The sequence below is a fragment of the Pleurodeles waltl genome, chromosome 12, assembly GCF_031143425.1.
Source record: "Pleurodeles waltl isolate 20211129_DDA chromosome 12, aPleWal1.hap1.20221129, whole genome shotgun sequence".
NCBI classification, from domain to species: domain Eukaryota; kingdom Metazoa; phylum Chordata; class Amphibia; order Caudata; family Salamandridae; genus Pleurodeles; species Pleurodeles waltl.
The window spans coordinates 68,331,745-68,353,519 of NC_090451.1; the positions used below are offsets into that span (position 1 = coordinate 68,331,745).

At 44.4% G+C, this 21,775-nt stretch overlaps 1 protein-coding gene across 1 annotated transcript in view; it reads right to left on the reverse strand.

Moving 5' to 3' along the window:
* The window catches only part of LOC138268231 (mucosa-associated lymphoid tissue lymphoma translocation protein 1-like), a 67,203-nt gene that overhangs the window by 27,952 nt on the left and 17,476 nt on the right, over positions 1 to 21,775 (reverse strand). Inside the window, exons 4-10 of the mRNA XM_069217691.1 lie at positions 19,917 to 20,047; positions 17,969 to 18,119; positions 13,374 to 13,555; positions 12,502 to 12,598; positions 11,967 to 12,017; positions 11,088 to 11,129; positions 7,186 to 7,389 (exon numbers count right to left, since the gene is read on the reverse strand). Of these exons, the coding sequence (XP_069073792.1) occupies positions 7,186 to 7,389; positions 11,088 to 11,129; positions 11,967 to 12,017; positions 12,502 to 12,598; positions 13,374 to 13,555; positions 17,969 to 18,119; positions 19,917 to 20,047 (858 nt within the window). The remainder of the gene's footprint in view (positions 1 to 7,185; positions 7,390 to 11,087; positions 11,130 to 11,966; positions 12,018 to 12,501; positions 12,599 to 13,373; positions 13,556 to 17,968; positions 18,120 to 19,916; positions 20,048 to 21,775) is intronic.

Consider the following 21,775-nt stretch of genomic DNA (forward strand, 5'->3'; position numbering starts at 1 on the left):
CCCGTTCATATGGTAATACTAGGTCCATCCTTTTCTCCTTTCGTCACTTTCCAGCAGGCAGAGCTCCCTCACAGGCTAGAGTCTGAATCTCTTTGGCAGAATCATTCAATCTGCACCACATATGGATCATGTGCAAGAACTCAAAGCAGAATACTAACTTGAGCGTGGCTGGGCCTCACTTTTCTGAACAGCCGGGTTGTCTCTTCCGAGTCAGTGGCAGGTATTGCTGTAACCAATCTCAGAAATACCTGCAAAGAAAAAAAATACAGACCCTCCTAGTACCTCTTACGCTGTCAATCAGTTTGAAAGCCAACTTTCTAGTCACACACCTCCACTTTGCACATTTTTAGTTGGTTTGAATGGAAAGAAATAGTAGATGCCATTGGATGCTTGAGATCGCTTGTCGGGGCTGTGGGAGGTAAGACCTGTGTCCGGGAAAGTACTCCATGCTTTGGCAGGAGTGTCACGTAGGAAGTGAAATACCTGCATGCATCTCTGGTATAGTTTTTCCGTTCGCAAATTAAACAAGACTATAGTAGAACTCCCCTCTGCATCAGCCTCCTGTGAATGATATGGTACACTCAGCGATTCCAGTATGGTAACCCAGTCACACAGATCATTTTACTGATGGGGTTTTAAACAGGTTGTGTGAACGGCGCAGGTTGTCCACATGAGAGTTATCATTGAGGAAATTAGACCTGGAAGGGCTACCAACTGATTGTAGCAGTATTTTATTAGGTTTTACCTAATATTGTATTCTTATGGTCTTAGGTCCACCTTTTTTCCTCTAAATCTTGCAAAACTGGAGTACTAATTTAAAATCATTATTTAGTTAAGGAAAGTTCCGTACAAAGCAAATGTTTTGAGTTTTGAGGGAAATAGAGGTTTTCTTAAATTCGCGAGCATGGTGCTTCTCTGTATTGTGAAAAAGGTGTAAAACACAACGTTCTTGGCTGCTTTACAGCAAAGTTCTAAAGTGTAGGCGTGTTTACCTTGCTGCAGACCGGACAGGCCCTCCGCTGCTCCTTCTTAGTGGCAAGCTTTCTCTTCCTGCGTACCTGGTTGGATTACGTAGGCATATTTTGGGGCGGCAGCCATAATATCGCATCCCAAATGCAAATCGGCTCACAAAGGCAGCAGCAGCATCCCAGAGCTGCCATGGTGGAGCTTAGAGAAACACTCACTCCATTGCTCCCTCTGCATCACAACTAACGACTTCCGCTCCTCTGCCCCCCAAAATTGAAGAAATCCAGGTATTCCGCTAATTTCATCTGAGTCGCTAAGCCGCAGCGTCTTGGAACAAGTTGTTGTTGTTTTTTTAGTCGTGCTATAAGCATGCGCTGTATAGTGTGTGCATAATTTTAGTCAACATTTTAAAGAGGGGAAGGTGGGGGGTTTGGTCACTTATTAGTGCCACAAAAGGCAGTATTTCTACCTGCGGGAGGCCGAGGGTCTTAGTGAGATCTGATACTATGACTGTTTGAACATTCTTGATATGTTTGGGTGACCCTTCTAGTTTATTTCTCTCACTCCTCCACGGTTGTCTTGTGTCTGTTTTTGGGAATTGTTGGCCAGCAGCTCTGATGGTGAAAATGGTATTGTATTGGAATTAGCATGGCAGATTTAAATTAGGATGCTAAATGGCAACATTTACATTTTTTGCTGCAGATAAAGGAAGAAGGTAAATTGAAGTGCTTTAGTTATATGCAGGGCCACTGGAATTATGTGGCAGGAAAAGACCAAATTATGAAGCAGGAATGACCAATTTATAAGGTAAGAAAGTCCACTTATCAATTTACAACGCCAAAAGCTCTACCTCGAGCAAATGCGAGACCTACTGCATTGCAAATGCTTCCTTTCATAGTGATTACAAGTTCTAATTGTATGTTTCCACAGACTTCATTGACTCTCACTGAAGGATACACTTTACAGTCTGGGCACAAACGCGAGATTAGTCCCAGAAGTGACACTTTTTATTCTCTGTCTCACAAGGTGTTTGTACTGCGTGAAGTGTCTTTACTGTAACAACGACTCCATTTCCAAGCAGGCCTGGATTGCAGCAGGATAATATTGCACATGAGTGACGGAGACTACGTTATTTGAAACAGTATAGCACTTAAACATGTTTTGGCATTCTGTTTCATACTTTTTTGTTTATTTTCAAACAAATGAATTGAAACACAGATGGTCGAGCTGATATTGGGCTGCTGTGGTTTTAGAGCACACAGGCTTTATCAGCAATGTGCCCGCGCTTTTACTTAATGGCCTGTCAGCACTAAAACAGGTTTCTTCCCCGAACCGCTCTTCAATAAAGAACGTGAACACCATCAATTTCAGGAATAGTTTGAATGAGCACTTTTGCATAACTGCGTCATATTACGATATGTCATGGTTTAGAATGTTATGTTATGACATAACATAGGGCAATATTAAAAGCAAGCACGGGAGACCGTGTTTGCTTTTATATTTTATTTTTTAAATCACAGCAAATTTTGCAGATCCGCTGCAATTTTTGCCTTGATTAAAAAAAATACTTTTAAGCCTTGTGGGCGGTCCCTGGGGCTAGAGGGGTAGGGTACCTTACACCCTTTTCATATTTTTTACATGTTTTTTGAAGCTGAGTCTCAAAATGGCTGCCAACACTTCCTGGCTGAAGTGTTGGCAGCCAATCAGATCTCTGCACAAGATCAGGATTATTCACAAAGCCTTCACGCCTCCAGATGTACATATTTAGTTTCTTTTAATATCTCAAAAACTACTGAACAGATTTACACCGACCAACAAAAAGGCTCCTTTCTGGACTAAAAGCTCCCTTTTTGCCAAATTTGGCGAAATTCCCTCCAGCAGTTTAGACTGCAGTCTTGATCAAAATTCCTATGGGAATTATAATGGGAAACACACTTTTTTGACCACCCCCTTTTTTTTTTTGGCCCCCGCTTGACGGATTACTCCTAAACTTCCCATATGGAACAAGATTCTTGGGAGCGCTTTATTTGGAAAATTTCGTGAAGATTCGTCAAACATTGCCAAAGATATAGGCAAGTAAAATAAATGCCTTTTCAATGTAAACTAAGTCTTAACTATAACTACCTACTGGCGACCGGCAGTAGATTTTATATATATCTCTATAAAGTTCCTGTAACCTTTGTTTTTTTAGTGAATTTTTATGTTTTTTTAATGTAAAGTAATATATAATTACTGTACATTAATACAACCACCGGCACACACAACCTTTGGCCGTGTGTGGCAGGGATTGGCCGCAAGCCCTGCAGCTAACCTCCCACATGCACCTAACCCCACTCTTCACATGGCCTTAGGCTGTGTGTGGCAGGGGTCTGGTGTGCGAGTGGGTGTATCTTTTTTTCAAATTGTGCTTTTGAATCCACTGGGATCTCACTGAGCATTGTGGGAGATCCGCAGATCCTTGCGTAGACCAAAAAAAGAAATTTTGGGCCAATTTCTTGCCCATGTGGGGTCCCCTAAAGGATCCCTCCATGTGTCTTATTGGGTCAGGATACCTATATCCTGACACCGTTATGTGTTTTCACACTTTATTTTTCCCTCCCCTGGCCCAAGCAACAACAAAAAGTGTGGTCGCAACTTTCCTGTCAGGTTGTGGCCAGCCAATGAGAACCTTACTTTTCGCCTGGAGCCGCAGATCCCATGTGGGTTGATCCTCAGTGGATCCACATCCCTATACATCTATATTTTTTTCCTTTAATAACTCCAAAACTACTTAACAGATTTGCACTACATAACAAAAAGAGATCGTTCTAGACCAAGATCTAGCTTTCTTCCAAATTTGTTGTAAATCCGTTCAGCGGTTCGGGCTGTGGTCATCATAAAACAAATGTAAAATCCCCATTGACACTGCATGGAAAAAAATTGTTTAGGGACCCCCTTTTCCTTGGCCTCTGCTTGACGTATTACCCCAAAACCTCCAGACAGCAGCTGAACTAGTGTACGAATTTTGAAAAAATCATGAAGATTCTGCAAATGGCACCAAAGTTCTTAGCAAAACAAAAAACGCTTAGTCTATTGGAAAAATTGGTCCTAACTATAACTAACTACTGACTATCACCAGTAAGATAGAAAGATTTTATTTATTTATTTATATATATGGAAAATGTCACTTACCCAGTGTACATCTGTTCGTGGCATGAGACGCTGCAGATTCACATGCTTTGCACATCCCGCCATCTAGTGTTGGGCTCGTAGTGTTACAAGTTGTTTTTCTTCGAAGAAGTCTTTCGAGTCACGAGATCGAGGGACTCCTCCCCTTTCGGCTCCATTGCGCATGGGCGTCGACTCCATCTTAGATTGTTTTCCCCGCAGAGGGTGAGGTAGGAGTTGTGTATTATAGTAATAGTGCCCATGCAATGGAGTAAACATGTATGTACATAATGTAGTTTAAAGTGATATATTTACAAATTTACAAATGTTCAAGATCAACTTCGAAACGGCTACAGGCTCCCGGGGAGGCGGGTGGGCGCATGTGAATCTGCAACGTCTCATGCCACGAACAGATGTACACTGGGTAAGTGACATTTTCCGTTCGATGGCATGTGTAGCTGCAGATACACATGCTTTGCATAGACTAGTAAGCAGTTATCTCCCCAAAAGCGGTGGTTCAGCCTGTAGACTTGGTAAACGTATGAGGCGTAGACCATGTGGCTGCCTTACATATCTCAGTCATTGGAATGTTTCCTAGAAAGGCCATGGTAGCACCTTTCTTTCTGGTTGAGTGTGCCTTTGGTGTAATAGGCAGTTCTCTTTTTGCTTTGAGATAACAGGTTTGAATGCATTTAACTATCCATCTAGCAATGCCTTGTTTGGAAATTGGATTTCCTGTATGAGGTTTTTGGAAAGCAACAAATAATTGTTTTGTTTTCCGAATTTGTTTTGTTCTGTCAATGTAGTACATTAACGCTCTTTTGATGTCTAATGTATGTAGTGCTCTCTCAGCTACAGAATCTGGCTGTGGGAAGAACACTGGTAGTTCTACTGTTTGATTCAAGTGGAACGGTGATATGACTTTTGGTAAAAAATTGGATGTGTCCGTAGAACTACTTTATGCTTGTGTATTTGAATAAATGGTTCTTGTATGGTAAATGCTTGGATTTCACTGACTCTTCTTAGAGATGTGATGGCAATTAGAAATGCAACTTTCCATGTTAAATATTGCATTTCACATGAGTAATTGCTGCGTGATATACACAGGGTCTGTAGGCGGTGGCTTGTACTTTTTCTCCACCCTTGGAGTTATGGCCCTGCCCTTTACAGGCTCCTGAAACACCTGTTTGGAGTGTTTTAGCATTCCAGGTAGCATAGGTAAGCTCTGGTATTGGCTATGAGTGGAGGATAGTGTGTTAAACAAAAAGTCATCCTCAATGGGTTCTGCATGCAAGGTGACATTATGAAAAACCGCTGCCCTTGAGACCACCTGTGTGTAGGATGTACTGTCCTCAGGTGGGGACAGTCTCGCTGGGTAACAGTCTGGGCTGTTATCCGATACTGGCGCATCATAAAGGTCCCATGTGTCGGGATCGTCCTGACTCATTGCAGTATGCGTTGGGAATTGCATCAGTGGTAGAGTGGCTACCGGTGATGTGTGCATTGATGGTGGTGGAGATGGTGGCGGAGTTGTTTGTCTTGCCACCTTTGATTGTGGCTGCTTGTCCTTTTCTTGAAAGGCAAGTCTTCTTTTCATTTTAATTGGGGGAAGAGTGCTTATCTTCCCTGTGTCCTTTTGAATGTGGAGCCTCCTTTGAGTGTAGTCTGGCTCCATTGATTCTAGTTCTTGTCCGAACTTATGTCCTTGCATTTGGGAGGACAACCCCTGTTCCTCTGTGTAGGAACCTGATTTTGGTTCCAAGGCTGGATGTTTCGGAATGGAAACCTTTTCGGTAGCCTTTTTCGGCTCCGACAACACTTTCTTTATTTTCGGCGTCGTGGTCTCTCGGTGCCGACCCATTTCGGTGCCGCTGTCTCGGTGCCGAATTTGCTCGAAGCCGCTGTCTCGGGCTCGAGATTGCTGTGTGCCGGTATCTCGACCGGAGTCGGATGACTTCGACACAAGCGTGCCCTTTTTCGGTGCCGATGATCGGTCACCTATTTTACGGGTTAAGCCATGGCCTGTTGGTGGTGGCGTCCCCTGGGCTTTTGTGGTCTTCTCGTGAGTTTTATGTTTCGACGTCTTACTCACGGTTTTAGGCGTTTCTTCGGGATCGAGCTCGTCCGAGTCCGACTCCTGGATGGAGAAGGTTTCTTCTTCCTCCTCCAAATGCCTTTGTCCTGTCGGCACCGACGCCATTTGCAGTCTTCTCGCTCTTCGATCTCTTAATGTTTTCCTCGACCGAAACGCTCGACAGGCTTCACAAGTATCTTCTTTGTGTTCTGGAGACAAACACAAGTTACAGACCAGGTGCTGATCTGTATACGGATACTTGTTGTGACATTTTGGGCAGAATCGGAATGGGGTCCGTTCCATCAGCCTTGAAGAGACACGTGGCCGGGCCCGACCAGGCCCCGGCGGGGGATCGAAAAAACCCCGAAGGGCCACCGGAGCTCTTCAAAAGTCGGTCTCGATCTGTAGTAACTAACCCGATACCGAACGCAAACAATACAGTTGAATTTTCTGAGATTCTAACTAACTTTCCGAACCGAAACACAGAGCGAAAAGGAACACGTCCGAACCCGATGGCGGAAAAAAAAAAATCTAAGATGGAGTCGACGCCCATGCGCAATGGAGCCGAAAGGGGAGGAGTCCCTCGATCTCGTGACTCGAAAGACTTCTTCGAAGAAAAACAACCTGTAACACTCCGAGCGCAACACTAGATGGCGGGGTGTGCAAAGCATGTATATCTGCAGCTACACATGCCATCGAACATATATATATATATATATATATATATATATATATATATACACACACATACTAAAACATAGCATGCTTGCTGTGAAAATACATGATGTGGTTGCATAATATATGCTACACCTGCAAACAGTATATATGTGATGTGGCATACATATACACCACCCTGGTCCACAGTATATATGCGATATGGCAGAGTGTGGACCAGCCATATTGATAGTATATTCATTAAGTATCACAGGTTATAACATCACCACCGATCTGCATGACTATGCAATATGCCACTCCATATACCACTCTTGATCACATACCGTACACTCCCTTGTCCAACAGCAGCAGGAACTCGCTAACGGCCGCCCCCATCTCGTCCTTCGTCAGATCCAGCAGGGACACCACCTTGAAATCGAGCTGCCGCAGGAGGTTCATGAGCTCATGTACATCCACCATGGGGGCTCGGAGCTCCTTATGGTTCTGGTAGGACATGTTACCGATCAGCAATGCCACCTTATCTGTGGCTATTTAAGACAGAAGCAAAAAGACAACGGATCAAGACATCTATGTGGCTTCATGAGTACAGCGCATATTGCAAACTAAAGGTCTTCTAGGTGTTTGGCCTTTTGTGAGATGGGGTTCATGAATCTCAACACAGAGCACTAGGGGCTGAAATCACAACTAGTCAAGTGAGTAACAAGGGACTTTAAACCTCATCCTTCTTAGGAGCGCCGACTCACAGAGGGCCGTATGGGCCATGCGTGAAACAGGGAAAGCCTCTGGTGACCTGGAGAACAGAGCGTCTGCTTTTAGGGCTGTACGTTTTGAGGAATCTTCAGTCCATCCAACCCAAAAAGCAGATATGAGCCAGTGACATACAATGTTCGTTTAGGTACATACAAGATTTGCTGCTGCATAGAAACTAGGTTCAAGGTTATTGAAGTATGGGAATATTTAATTGATTTATTTTCAAACTGACTTGAACAGGTGTGGAATTTTACCCAATCCATTTAAGAAAATGTCTTCTTCAATAAAACTCCTGGCCCCTTTTTTTAAATAAAATTCCTGGGAACAAGCTCCTCAAATTCCGGTGTATTGGGTAGGACTATCCCACTTGATGCAACATTGACATGACTTTAAAATAATCCCCATCTCTGCTTTTATCCCCACGTTCAATGCAAGCTCCTGGCCAAACACTTAGACTAGCCAAGGCCATCAGCAGGCAACAACACTCCGTGAAATGGTTTTCAACATGGAAACAAATGTTTAATATTGAAATAAAATCACAAAAAACGTAAAACTTAAAAACATTGAAAAATGTATTGCCAGAGACATAATTAAACTACAGAGAGGATACTCATTTTGAAGAGGGGAATAAATGATTTATAACAGTTAAAATTAAACATGTGAAGTTTTTTGAGTACTGTACAACACTTTTGGAGGTATACGGTCCCATTACAATAGCAGCGCCCTAAGAACCGGGCAGCCACCGCTCAATAGCATCTTTAAAGTATTTTCAGAATTCATTTTTAATGTATAAACATCTGCATTGTCATTAGTAGCACAACGGGTGTGCAAGCTATGGTGGTCTCCTGACAAGGGACCCAGCACTTATTTCTTTACAAATTAAGTACCTGGTATTTCTCACAGAACTCAGAATTCCTACAGGGATCAGAACTTAACCCTAAATTCGTAATGAAGGCCATAGTGTGTCAGAATCTGTCCAGACACCCATTCTACTTTTAAAGACACCTGTAACCCAGATCATAGAGGTTATATAGTTGCTCTGTTTTTCTGCACAAGTTGATTTTCAGAGTACTGACCTCATGGGGCAAATGTTACGCACAGGTCACGTGATCGAAGAGTTGTGCGTATCTTTTTAAGTAGAGAAATCAGTGCTCGATCTGTACTTTTCTGCTCATATTCTCTCATTTTTTCCTTAGTTCAATCAGACTTGCCTAGCTCAGAGCAAGCTGCGCGTCCACATGATTTCTCTCTTACCCTCCGAACGTACGGTGTGCTGTGGCATACAACTGCAATATGGATTCAATAAACAATTCACTGTCCCTCTGGTTGCATCAATATTAGCAATGAAAAGTGCACAGGCAGTGGCCCCTTTTAAACAAGTGTAGAAAAATAACCAACCTCACAATGCTCTGCCCGTGACTTCACAATGCTCTGCCCGTGACTTCACAATGCTCTGCCCGTGACTTCACAATGCTCTGCCCGTGACTTCACAATGCTCTGCCCGTGACTTCACAATCCTCTGCCCGTGACTTCACAATGCTCTGCCCGTGACTTCACAATCCTCTGCCCGTGACTTCACAATCCTCTGCCCGTGACTTCACAATGCACTGCCCGTGACTTCACAATGCTCTGCCCGTGACCTCACAATGCTCTGCCCGTGACCTCACAATGCTCTGCCCGTGACTTCACAATGCTCTGCCCGTGACTTCACAATGCTCTGCCCGTGACTTCACAATGCTCTGCCCGTGACTTCACAATCCTCTGCCCGTGACTTCACAATGCTCTGCCCGTGACTTCACAATGCTCTGCCCGTCACTTCACAATGCTCTGCCCGTCACTTCACAATGCACTGCTCCTGACTTCACAGTCCTCTGCCCGTGACTTCACAGTCCTCTGCCCGTGTCTTCACAATGCTCTGCCCGTGTCTTCACAATCCTCAGCCCGTGACTTCACAATCCTCAGCCCGTGACTTCACAATCCTCAGCCCGTGACTTCACAATCCTCAGCCCGTGACTTCACAATCCTCAGCCCGTGACTTCACAATGCTCTGCCCGTGTCTTCACAATGCTCTGCCCGTGTCTTCACAATGCTCAGCCCGTGACTTCACAATCCTCAGCCCGTGACTTCACAATGCTCTGCCCGTGACTTCACAATGCTATGCCCGTCACTTCACAATGCACTGCCCGTGACTTCACAATGCACTGCCCGTGACTTCACAGTCCTCTGCCCGTGTCTTCACAATGCTCTGCCCGTGTCTTCACAATGCTCTGCCCGTGTCTTCACAATCCTCAGCCCGTGACTTCACAATCCTCAGCCCGTGACTTCACAATCCTCAGCCCGTGACTTCACAATGCTCTGCCCGTGTCTTCACAATGCTCTGCCCGTGTCTTCACAATGCTCAGCCCGTGACTTCACAATCCTCAGCCCGTGACTTCACAATGCTCTGCCCGTGACTTCACAGTCCTCTGCCCGTGACTTCACAGTCCTCTGCCCGTGACTTCACAATGCTCTGCCCGTGACTTCACAATGCTCTCTCTGCCCGTGACTTCACAATGCTCTGCCCGTGACTTCACAGTCCTCTGCCCGTGACTTCACAATGCTCTGCCCGTGACTTCACAGTCCTCTGCCCGTGACTTCACAGTCCTCTGCTCGTGTCTTCACAGTCCTCTGCCCGTGACTTCACAATGCTCTGCCCGTGACTTCACAATGCTCTGCCCGTGACTTCACAATGCTCTGCCCGTGACTTCACAGTCCTCTGCCCGTGACTTCACAGTCCTCTGCCCGTGACTTCACAATGCTCAGCCCGTGACTTCACAATCCTCAGCCCGTGACTTCACAATGCTCTGCCCGTGACTTCACAATGCTATGCCCGTCACTTCACAATGCACTGCCCGTGACTTCACAATGCACTGCTCCTGACTTCACAGTCCTCTGCCCGTGACTTCACAGTCCTCTGCCCGTGACTTCACAATGCTCTGCCCGTGACTTCACAGTCCTCTGCCCGTGACTTCACAGTCCTCTGCTCGTGTCTTCACAATCCTCTGCCCGTGACTTCACAATCCTTCAGACACGCATACGTTTCTTTATGAATTACATACGTGTTGGCAAAGAAAACAGTAACAGGTCATGGAGGCTGTGAAAAAAATACCTCCATTCTGTTCTAAGTGTTAACCAGAGAAGCAATCAAGTGTCGCTCAACTTTAAAGGTGTGCAATTCAAAATGCACAAAAGCTGCTCAACACAAGAAAAACATGTACAGAGCAAAAATACACCAGCTAGCGAATGCTGTGCAAGTTCACAGTTTGTTTCTCAGCAGAAATATCGTTCACGTGGAAGAGTCTAACCAACCTAGATAGGGCCTTGTTATCTCTGCCAAGAGCTTCTACCTTGAAATCCTGCACCGCCCACCCAGGTCAGGGACAGGTTCTAACCCCCTACTCTCCGCCGCAATGCCTTCTTACCATAGAGTTCTTACCATAGAGTTCTCGGGCAGCCTCGCCTAGCTCTGGCGCCAGTTCTGCAAAAGAACAGGAGGTGACGTTACTGGACTCACAGATAAAAAGCAAAAACTTGAGACAACACTAGACTGAGAGGCACGTGGGCGTGACACTGCATGACCAGTCTGAGGGAGCATCAAAACATGACAAATACGAGAGGCGTGATGGCATCTAAGGCTGAGAGGAAAGGAGAGCGGAGACATCATCGGCCTGAGACATCTGGATGAGAGACAACATGAAGCAGCATGACCACTCACTGACATGGGAGATGAAGGAATCAATCTAGGAAGCGAAAAGGAGTGAGGCAGCATGCAAGTATGAGAGTGAAGACAGATCATCAGTCTGAGAGACATCAATAGGTGAGAATAATTCACCAGTTTGAAACATGTATGTAAGAAAGAACAAAAGTGAGGGCCATAGGATGACCAGTCTGAGAAATGCAAGAATGAGTGGACATCAAACATTTCAGAGACATTTAGGACTCTGATATAATCAGCATTAAACATATTCAGCAAGGAGGCAGTATGTCATTCCTGGAGACTTGCTGGAGTAGAGACACCATTGCATGTCTGAGAAGTCCAGGCGCTAGTATACGAGTCATGTCTGAGCGAGAGACAAAGTGGACAATTTATTGCTTAAACAACATTGAGACACCATGAAAGTTTAAGTGACAAAGAGATGAAAAGACCATGACAAAACGCATGCCCATTGTGAGGGACATGCGGCTGTACATCTTGAGAGCAGAGGGATCACTCCATTACACCACCCGCTTAGGTTAGGGGGGAGAGAGGGCACCATCCTCTTCCGGGTAAGAGGTCACAATCATACGCCAGCAAGAGTGGGGAGTGTCTACACACCTGCAGCTGCCGCCTCTCTTCTGGTGCTCCCCACGGTGAACAGTCGTGGTCCTGGGAGATGGAAAGAGAGTAAAGCACAGGGGTCAGATCTGGCAGCACCCGTCCTTGTCACACTGTCCATGAGCAGGTAATAAGGGCTATGCGGGCAACGGGTGACTGACATGACAAGTTTGAGTGTGAAACTTTGAAGCTATGGGTGGAGGTCTAAGCGTGCTGCCAAGTGTGAGGCCCGGTACCTGGACTGTGAGAGGTGAGGTCAGCAAGTTGCAAGACTCCACATGAAACACAACCAAAGGGAAAACAGGACATCCCACACAACACCACACACACACACATCTCAATACGGTCTGCCATGGACATCTCAAAGGAAGACCTTCCAAGAGCCAACCTGCTCTTAGACATCTACAGCACTACAAGGCTTTGTGTTTAGCAGGTTTGCACCGTGTAACGTAACTCCAGGTGTCATGGTCTCAGACTTCACCATCACTGGTACCTGACCCTACACTCAGGATGAGTAGGGCTCATTGACACTCACCAATCTCTACCTGGGCCTCTGCACTCCAAGATTCATGGAAGAGGTTGTACACCTTACAGCGATACCTGCCGCGTTCCGCTGCTGACACTGCGCTCACCTGCAGAGTGGGACACGTAGAGGGTTTGAGATGAGAAGGATGGAGAGACAGAGGGATCATGGAAAGAAAAAGTGCAAGGAAGACATGAGCAGAGAGTTGGAGGAGGGAGAAAGAGGATGAAAGAAAAAGACAGCAAAAGAACTTAGTAATGATTTATTTATGCAACACCAGTACAAATGAGCCTCAATAAAATATATTTATTGTACTGATGAATACGAAGTTGTACTGATATCACTACAATACAAACCTCAAATGCTGTGATGTTACCAGGCTACGTTTATGTATCTTGGGAAACCACTGTCTACAGCCTCATGAAGCGATTGCTTTACAGGTTCGTAAGGCATATTTAATGCAATTTTATCTACCTGTACAGATGTAATGCATTGTGTGCTGTATATACCCCTGTCTATACATTCTGCACATAAACAAACAAGCATTTTATAAACCATATGTGTGGACCGACAGGCAGCAATATGTTCTCCATCATCATTGCTGAGGGAAGAGGAAATCACCCCCACTGTCTCTACTCCCAATGCCAAGCCCCCCCCACCCTTTGTATTATCAATGTCCATTTCTTTCTCTTACACTCCCACCTCTCACATCACCCACTTATCTCTCTCTTTGCACATTCTGTTTCATACCCATTTCTTTATAAATCTTTCCTAAATCTTCACTGTCTCTTTCACGTCGCTCCTCTTTCTTCAGTTCATTCGCTTCACCCCACCACAGCCCATCCCTTCCTCCTGCCTTCTGAATTCACTTTTCCCAAACTCACCTGAAGGGAGGCATTCTTTGCCCCTAGGATCGGGGACCCATTCTTGAACCACTGGAACTGAGGGGGAGGGTTTGCTACTGCCAAGCACGACAGGTCCAAGGGGCCCCCCTCCACCAGGACGCAGGACTGGGGGTGCCGCAGGATACACAGGCCATCAGCGATTGAGCCAAATCGGCCACTCACTGGAAGAGAACAGCAGAAAGGCACAGGTTGCACCACAACCAATATCTGATGGTCAGAAAAGGGGAGCCAACATGGAGAGGGTAAAGCAACTTCTGATGGGACAGGAGCAGACATATGTGAACAGAAGAAAAAGCTGGGTCATCACATGACACCGGGTGCAAGAGAAATTTAGTATTTTTGCCCTGTAAAGTACATGTCATTTCTCCAAAGTTAGTGCAATTCGCTTCGCTAGTATCTGCAGTCACCTTTCTCTGCTAGCATATACCCCACACAAAGTCACTGGAGATTCAAGCAGAAGGCTAGTTCAAGGAGAAAATGCTTTATTCCAGTTTAAAATATGTCTCATGCTGGCATTTTCTATTTGAAAAGTCTCCCATGGGCAAAAATCATGCAAGTGAGGTCAGTGAATTGATGGGAGTGAGACTTGTTATTGCCAAAGATTGAACTTTGTTAGCGGGCTGTAGGGACAGTGAGACATTTGCAATGAGTGCACTGCTGGGGGAGGTGTGCTCAGTGCTGTGTAGGACTGAGTAAAACATTTGATTTGCTAGAAGTGAGAATGAGACCACAACGCTTTAACAATCACCTGCATGCTATCATGTCAGGCTTGCGTGTCTGGTATACCAACAGTGGACACATGCAGGAGCAGACTGCGGTGCAAGGGAATTTATGAAGCTGAAAATGACTGAGCCCTATCAGTCTCATCATAGCGGCAAGTGAATGGAAGAGTTGACTTCCACGATATGTCGGACCCTGCACTGTGTCGATCCTCAGGAAACAGACGTCTAAGGATGGCAGTCTGACGCTAAAGAGGAGGGACATGGGTACTACCTGGAGAAGTCAGTTGATAGAAGCTCCCTTTGGACTGGGAAAGGGAGAGAACATAGCAAGAAACAGCCGACCAGATAGCCAGGGGGAGGCTAGGCTGCCCACCACCAGTCTCTTTTGGGGCTACATGTATATCAGCCTGCAAAAACAGCTATCTAGTACAGGAGCATAGCTACAATTAGTGCAGCAGGTGAAGTTGCACCGAGGCCCAAAGCACTTAGGGGGCTACTGAACCCTAGTAAATGCTGTATTTTACCACTCCAAAAGCAGTCAGAGGGGTCATTTTACTTGCTTTCACCATCTTTACAATGTTATTGGTATAGTAATCTGGAGGAGGGAGCTGGGGTGGGTGGACATTTTCTAGGAGTATAAAAGCATCAAAATACTAAGGGCCCGATTCACAAACCTGAAACATCACATCACATTTCCAGGGTTACTTTGGGAAATCTTTTGGACCTATTCTTAAAAACAATAAATCACTAACCATTTCCAGGGTTTACTTGTGTCATTAAAATATGTCTATATCTAGTTTGTGGATATTCCCAAACCCTCCAGGTCATCCACGCTCCTGAAGCACCGCCTCTTTGCACCTAGAGTAGGATATACCGATGTGTCATGTACACTTTTGTGCACTTAAATTTGCCAGAGTAGATGGACTTACATATGCAACGCCACATTTTCTGAATTCCCTGCACCCTGAGGTCAAGCTGTTTTTACACAAAAACACAGGTCTTCTGACTCGACATTCAAACACAAGATTACTTTGAACCGTCCATCTGAGGCATGACGGGCTCCATTCATGGGAGCCCTTCCGGTAGCACGGGCTGGGGCGATCCTTCCCTCCAAGGCAGCGCTTGGAGAAACCACCATAGGAATTTTGGTATTGGAAGTCTGTAGGAAGTCAACCTTACATCAGCCTGGTCTTGTGGCCTTATACCAGCCGATCCAGTGGTCATTGGTTCTGGGCGACCTAACTGAACTGAACAGGCTCTCCCCCTGCTGGACGTGAATGTTCCTGCAGCTGAAAATGTCAGCCATCTTGGGTGATTGTGAGGTAACATGGAAACAGATGCACGGTGCTTAATTTGTGGCAGTGGTTGACAGGTGACAGATACCACATTCATTTATAAGGACCGTGAATTATTTTACATCATCAGTCTTTAACGTGAAAGAAAAGAGAGAAAGAAACAGTAGAAAGAAAAGGGAAAAACAATTAGAAAATAGTGATAAAGAGAGAAAAGAGTGCTGAAAAGGGACCTGCAAGATTGAAATAGAGAGGCAGGACGTGTAGGGTGATGGAAAAAAAGAAGTGCTCTGTGGTGAAGGAAACAGGCAGTCTCTGTACTCATGAGATGAAGAGACAGGAAGTGTAGGGGGTGGATTAAAGAGGCATGAGATGGAATCAAGACCAGGTAGCCTCGGTATTCATGAGACAAAGAGACAGGAAGTGTAGGGGGTGGATTAAAGAGGCATGAGATGGAATCAAGACTAGGCAGCCTTGGTATTCATGAGATAAAGAGACAGGAAGTCTGGGGGGTGGACAAAAGAGGCATGAGATGGAATCAAGACTAGGCAGCCTTGATATTCATGAGATAAAGAGACAGGAAGTCTGGGAGGGTGGACAAAGAAGGCTTGAGATTGAATCAAGACCAGGCAGCCTTGATATTCATGAGATAAAGAAACAGGAAGTGTAGGGGGTGGATTAAAGAGACATGAGATGGAATCAAGACTAGGCAGCCTTGGTATTCATGAGATAAAGAGACAGTAAGTCTGGGCAGATTGACGAAAGAGGCTTGAGATTTAATCAAGACCAGGCAGCCTTGATATTCATGAGATAAAGAAAAAGGAAGTGTAGGGGGAGGGATTAAAGAGGCATGAGATGGAATCAAGACTAGGCAGCCTTGATATTCATGAGATAAAGAGACAGGAAGTGCAGGGCATAGGAAGAAAGAGGCTTGAAGTGGAATCAAAACTAGGCAGCATCTGTGTTCAGAAACTGAGTCAATCTGCAGCACTGGTGGTGGCCTCCATAGAAAAGCTTTGTGCCCCAGCAGTTATGGTTTAACAAATGAAGCATTGCAGAATAGAAAACGTTTGTGGATTTTAAGGTATAGTAGTGAGTGTGGTCGGGTGATGCACACACCCTTGAGGCAGCAAAAAAGAAGCAAGGGCATGCTATTACTGGAAGTGGTGATGTGTACATGTGCCTCAGAGCAGACCAGGAGTTTAGCACCTACACTGTAACACAGCGGTCCACGACTTCTCCTCACACAGGTGCCGATAGCTAAATGACTGAACAGGACAGTATTCTATGTAAGGAAAGGAGAGGATCTAGGTAGACAAAATAAACCACAAAGAAGACAGCCAATCAGAAACGAAGAGGGCTCAAAATAACATTCACGTAAATAATGAATGTTATTTTGAATACACTTATTCTAGAATGATAAAAGAAAAAATACAGAAAGGGTGAAAGATTGCCTATTCCCCAGTCTTCCCCTTTATTACAATTTTGGTTGAGAAGGTGAAACAATATTAAGAGCAAATCCCTGCCCCTTTGGTCTGCTTTCCAGTGTTGCAGGAGCGCCCCGTCCTATAGGGTGGAGGAGCCACGCCCCCCCACCTTTTGCCCCTCATGAAGAGTGCCGGTCAGGCTAAACAAAGGTCAGCCTGACAGCAGTGCTTAATTTGTAAATAAAAAGGTGGCGGTGCCCAAAGCCCCCCCTCAAACACGCGGCTGCTGCAATTAAATGTGTGAATACGGAATACTCAGGCAGCGTAATCCTGAAGCCATCTCGGGCCTCTACAATCCATATAAAGCCACTCTCTGCCCCTTCAGCCCACTCTTACAGCTTTCTACTTTATCTCTTTGTGACGCTTTTTCATTTTTCCCTTCATCCGTCTTTCCCATATGTGTCTTTTGCTCGCAGCAAATGCTTGAGGCAGAAGAATAAGCCCCGGCCCTCAAAAATAAGTGCTGGTGTTCAGCACTGGAAACAACAAGCACAAATTATGCACTGCCTGACAGACACACTTCATGTTCAGGTCAGGCAGCCAGGAGCAGACATGCGCGATTTGCGCAGACTCCTTGCTGCCTGAGCTGAGCTTTGGTGGGCTGAAGAGATCACAGCTCCTGTGGGCGTGACCTCCTCGGCTCAGCAAAGGTGCCTCAAGGCCCTCCCCCGGGTGACGAGGGAAGCGTCACCCATTGACTTCGATGCAGGCGCTTCAGTTTTAAGCCCTGAAGCGCCCAGTGCGAGTGTAAATCAGTGACACTTCGTCACAGAATGGGGTGGGGTCAGCAGTCTCACTGACCCCATCCCACTCTGTGAGGAGGCTGGGACTGCTGCCTTCCCGTCCCAATCCTCCTGGGACCTCGAGGCTGAAGGTAAGTGTGTGTGTGTGATCTTTTTAAATGAATGTTTGGTGCGTGCGTGTATGTTTGAATATTGATGAGTGTTGTTAATGGATGTGCGTGCGTGCGTGTGTGTGTGTGAAAGAATGAGTGTGTGTGCTTCCTCCCTGCCCCGCTCCCTCCTAAAACTGCCGGCCGCCACTGCACAGTTGCACCTATGGTAGAGGCCTACCTGTATTATGGCTGGTGGTCCGGGTCACCTGGAGCTGGGCCCACCTGGAGAAGATGAACCTGGTGCCGTGGTGAACTCTGCAGATGTACCATCCGCTGGACTGCAAGGTGACCGGGTTGAAGACGAGCTCTGGGGATGTGGCGTGCGAGACCTGGGCAGAGATGTAAATCTCAGCAAAGAAGCCAAATATCCCAAAGGCTCACAGTAAACAATCACTTACATTTGCAAGAAAGAACGCATTACATAAAATTGAGATATCACAAATGTAATTTAATATTATTTTCCACACACTTTCATGTATAACCGTTATTCCTTCAAACATGCTATTTTCATATTTAGAAACCACAATATATTCCTATATTCTCTCTTCAAGATACGGGTAAAAAGAATTGTTCCACTTGTAGGAAACACACTTTTGGGCTAATAAACCCTCTATGCAAGCTCCCCTCATGGTGTCAGAAAGTCACAGACACGGAGGAATGACACGGAGCAAAGCTGGGAAGAGAAACTGCTGAACTGACAGCCAAGAACCAAAATTACCCTAAAAAGCACCACTATACCTCTTTTTAGGTTTACAGCATTAAACAAGCATTACTGGACTCTTTTGTCTAGAAATAATGTACCACACAACAATTACAAATCATACAAATTCTTGCCAAATCCCGCCAAAGTTGCTTCAGACAAGGGGTGACCATTGCTGGAACATACCGGGTCCATGCCAGATTTTCCAAAGAACTACTGGCTGGGTCATATTTTATATTCATTGTATGTCAATGTATCTTATGTGGATATCCTGAAAATTTGGCATAAATATTACACTTCTGAGCCTAAAATGGACACCCCCATGCAGTACCAGCCTATATCAGGGTGCCAGAAAGTGACATGAAGGCATGTTTCCAGTAAGGCCCTCTGTCAGGCCTCGAAAAATCAGAAAATTATTACTAGACCCGCAGGTCAAGTAACTTGAAAAATCTACTTGACCTAACTGTAATGTACTTGATCTGTAAAAGGGTCTCAAATTGTGTGATCCTAGGCAAAAATGTTAGTTTACAGAGTCACTTTTAACTTCATTCTCACATATGAGTGCACCTTCAAATATGTGAGGTCAGCATTCTTGCTGTAAAAAAAACTCTTTTGTTTGATTAAATAGACTAAACGTTTGCTCCATGTATAATAAGAATCTAGCCCACATATGGAGTATACATGATCTGTGACTTGTCTCAGTTTACTAATAGCATTGCCATCAGGGCAGAAGTATTTACCAGGTTATGTTTAAACACTCACTTTTAATAAATATCTTACTAAAGCACGAAGTGGTAGCATACTGTAATTTACAGACAGCAAATTTCCAAGAAATGTCCACAAACCATCCACTAACTTGCAGCTTTACTGATAAAACTATGTATTTTATTAATAATCTATGAACACTAAGTTTCAGAAAACATATTTATTATTTGCACAACACCAAAAGTGTTCTTATTTGTTTGCATCCTATTAAATATTTTTTCATCACATCAAAGAAAAGAAAATGGTCTTTCGTGGCTGCTGACATATTTTGAAATGTTTGTACAACTGACAGTTATTTAAATGTTGTGTGCTGGAAAAACTCACACAGCCTTTCATTTCACACTTTTTACAGCAGGTCAGACAGGTCACCTTACAAAATCCTGGAACTCTGCAGTCAGAATGAAAAAAGACAAACTGACTTTTGACCTCTGTCTCTGAACACAGATGAAATGTGACAAGAACAAGATTTAAAGACTCTTTTTACTTTTTGACTGAACAGAACACTTGTTCTTTGTCAACTCGCCAGAAGGGGTGAGCAGGTGCTAAAAATAGCTCGACCTGATAAATATTACTTGCCATAGTGAGTGGGCTAGTAGATTTTTCGAGGCCTGTCTGTGCTAAACATGTATGAATAAATATTCAAAGGTGTGCACTCACTCACTTCTTGCTTCCCACAGAACCACTGGTAGCTGAGTCCAGGAGGGCCGGTGGCATGGCAGGTCAGCGAGACCTTCCTTCCCTCCATGGTCATCTGGCTCTCGGGCTGCACCACAATACGGAACCCCTCCTGTACTGTGGAGAATTAAGAAGTGTAACCCTTTGTTGGACCAGTGCAAGAGATAGAAATTGTGACAGCAAGATGTAAACAGGGGTGTCAACTGTGGAGCAAGAAGTTTGATTCCATTCCAGGATTTGAGAATATCGAAATAAGCTACAACTGGGGTAAAATTAAACAAAATAGACCAGTTTTACAAAGTCAGTGGGAACCCTGAAAATCTGGCAATGGTTCTACCTTCCCCGTGCACCACGGACACCTGCAGCCCTAGGGTGCCAGAGGGAAATGAATGGCCTGACCCCACCACCTGCCGTTCCGATCATAGCCATGACTGCATTCATCTTTAAAAATCAGGGCCGGGACGGCTAGAACATGTACACTTTGCGCTAGTAAAAAAAATAGAGCAAATGTTTTTGCACCGATATTGCTGCTTGTGCAATATGGAATTGAGCAAACAGGATTAGTTCCAATTCATATTCAATAAAAGATTAATACATTACAATGGATGAAAGAACCCAATCAGGAAGCACTCTGTTTGAGAAATATTGTTGTGAAGTCCAATATGTTTAAAAACAAAGATGAAGCGTCTTGAAATTATAGCTCAATCCTTTTTATTTCCATTCCATGAAATCCCATACAGCCAACACGTTTCGTTCAAATGAACTTCTTCAGGTCATTGTTTTCTGTGAAAGCCTAGTAATTATGGCCCCTTCTGATTACTATAACAGTTTTGTCATAATACAGCCAAGTCAATACAACATAATTACTGTCATTAGTGAAATGGTCAGTAATCGACACCCAAATCAGAATCTACACCGGATGTCCATAATGGTGCTCAAAACATTTGGGACAGATTTTGGAAATGCTGCACTGTTTTTGCCCTACTGTTTTGTAAAATGTCTGATATTACAATGCATGGTGAACTGTCATTGTAATGTATGAACCTACAGGACACTGTTAACCAATTCCTCATTTTTTTTTAATAGATCGCTTCCTGAACCCTCCACGTTTAATGTATTTATGAATTACACAGATTTGCACGGATGCAGGCTTACGCATCAGAGCTATTTTCAATGTTTGTTATCAACTATTCTTTGCTTTTTATCTTAAACCTGAGCCCCTGCCTGACTTATGGATTTATTACCTTCACTATGACAGCGTTTAAGGTAAAACATATGAAATATTTTAAATTTAAAGGGAAAAAACTGTGCTGTCAGAATCGAAAATACAAGATTCAGAAAAAAATTAATTGCATGAATGCAATATTACAAAATCTCAGTATGGCAAAGCCACTAAAATTCTCCTGTAACTATGAATGAAAGTGAGATGTCAAATGATGGGACAGGGGTCCTGTAAAACAAAACACAGGTGCAACGAGTTTAGAGAAAAAAGTGACAATGAATGTCACACATACGAATAGACATGATTTCAAAATGGCCACATTTTGTACTAGTAAGGAAAAGTTGCCAATCAATTTAATTTGACATAGAAAGCATCCCATATAAGTAGTATACATCATAAACTATTAAACACTGTAATAATGCCTGCATTGCATTTGGTTGTACATGAGTTAGAAGGCTTTGCAAATAAGGTGAAAAATAGTGTTATTTTTATTTAGTGCATAGTTTTATAGTCAATCAAAGCTGTAAGTGTTGGAAAAAGTATATTAAAATGTAAAAAGCATGCAAAATATCCCAAATGCTGACTGCATGACTGATTAATTTTTATAGAGAATCAGAAGTATA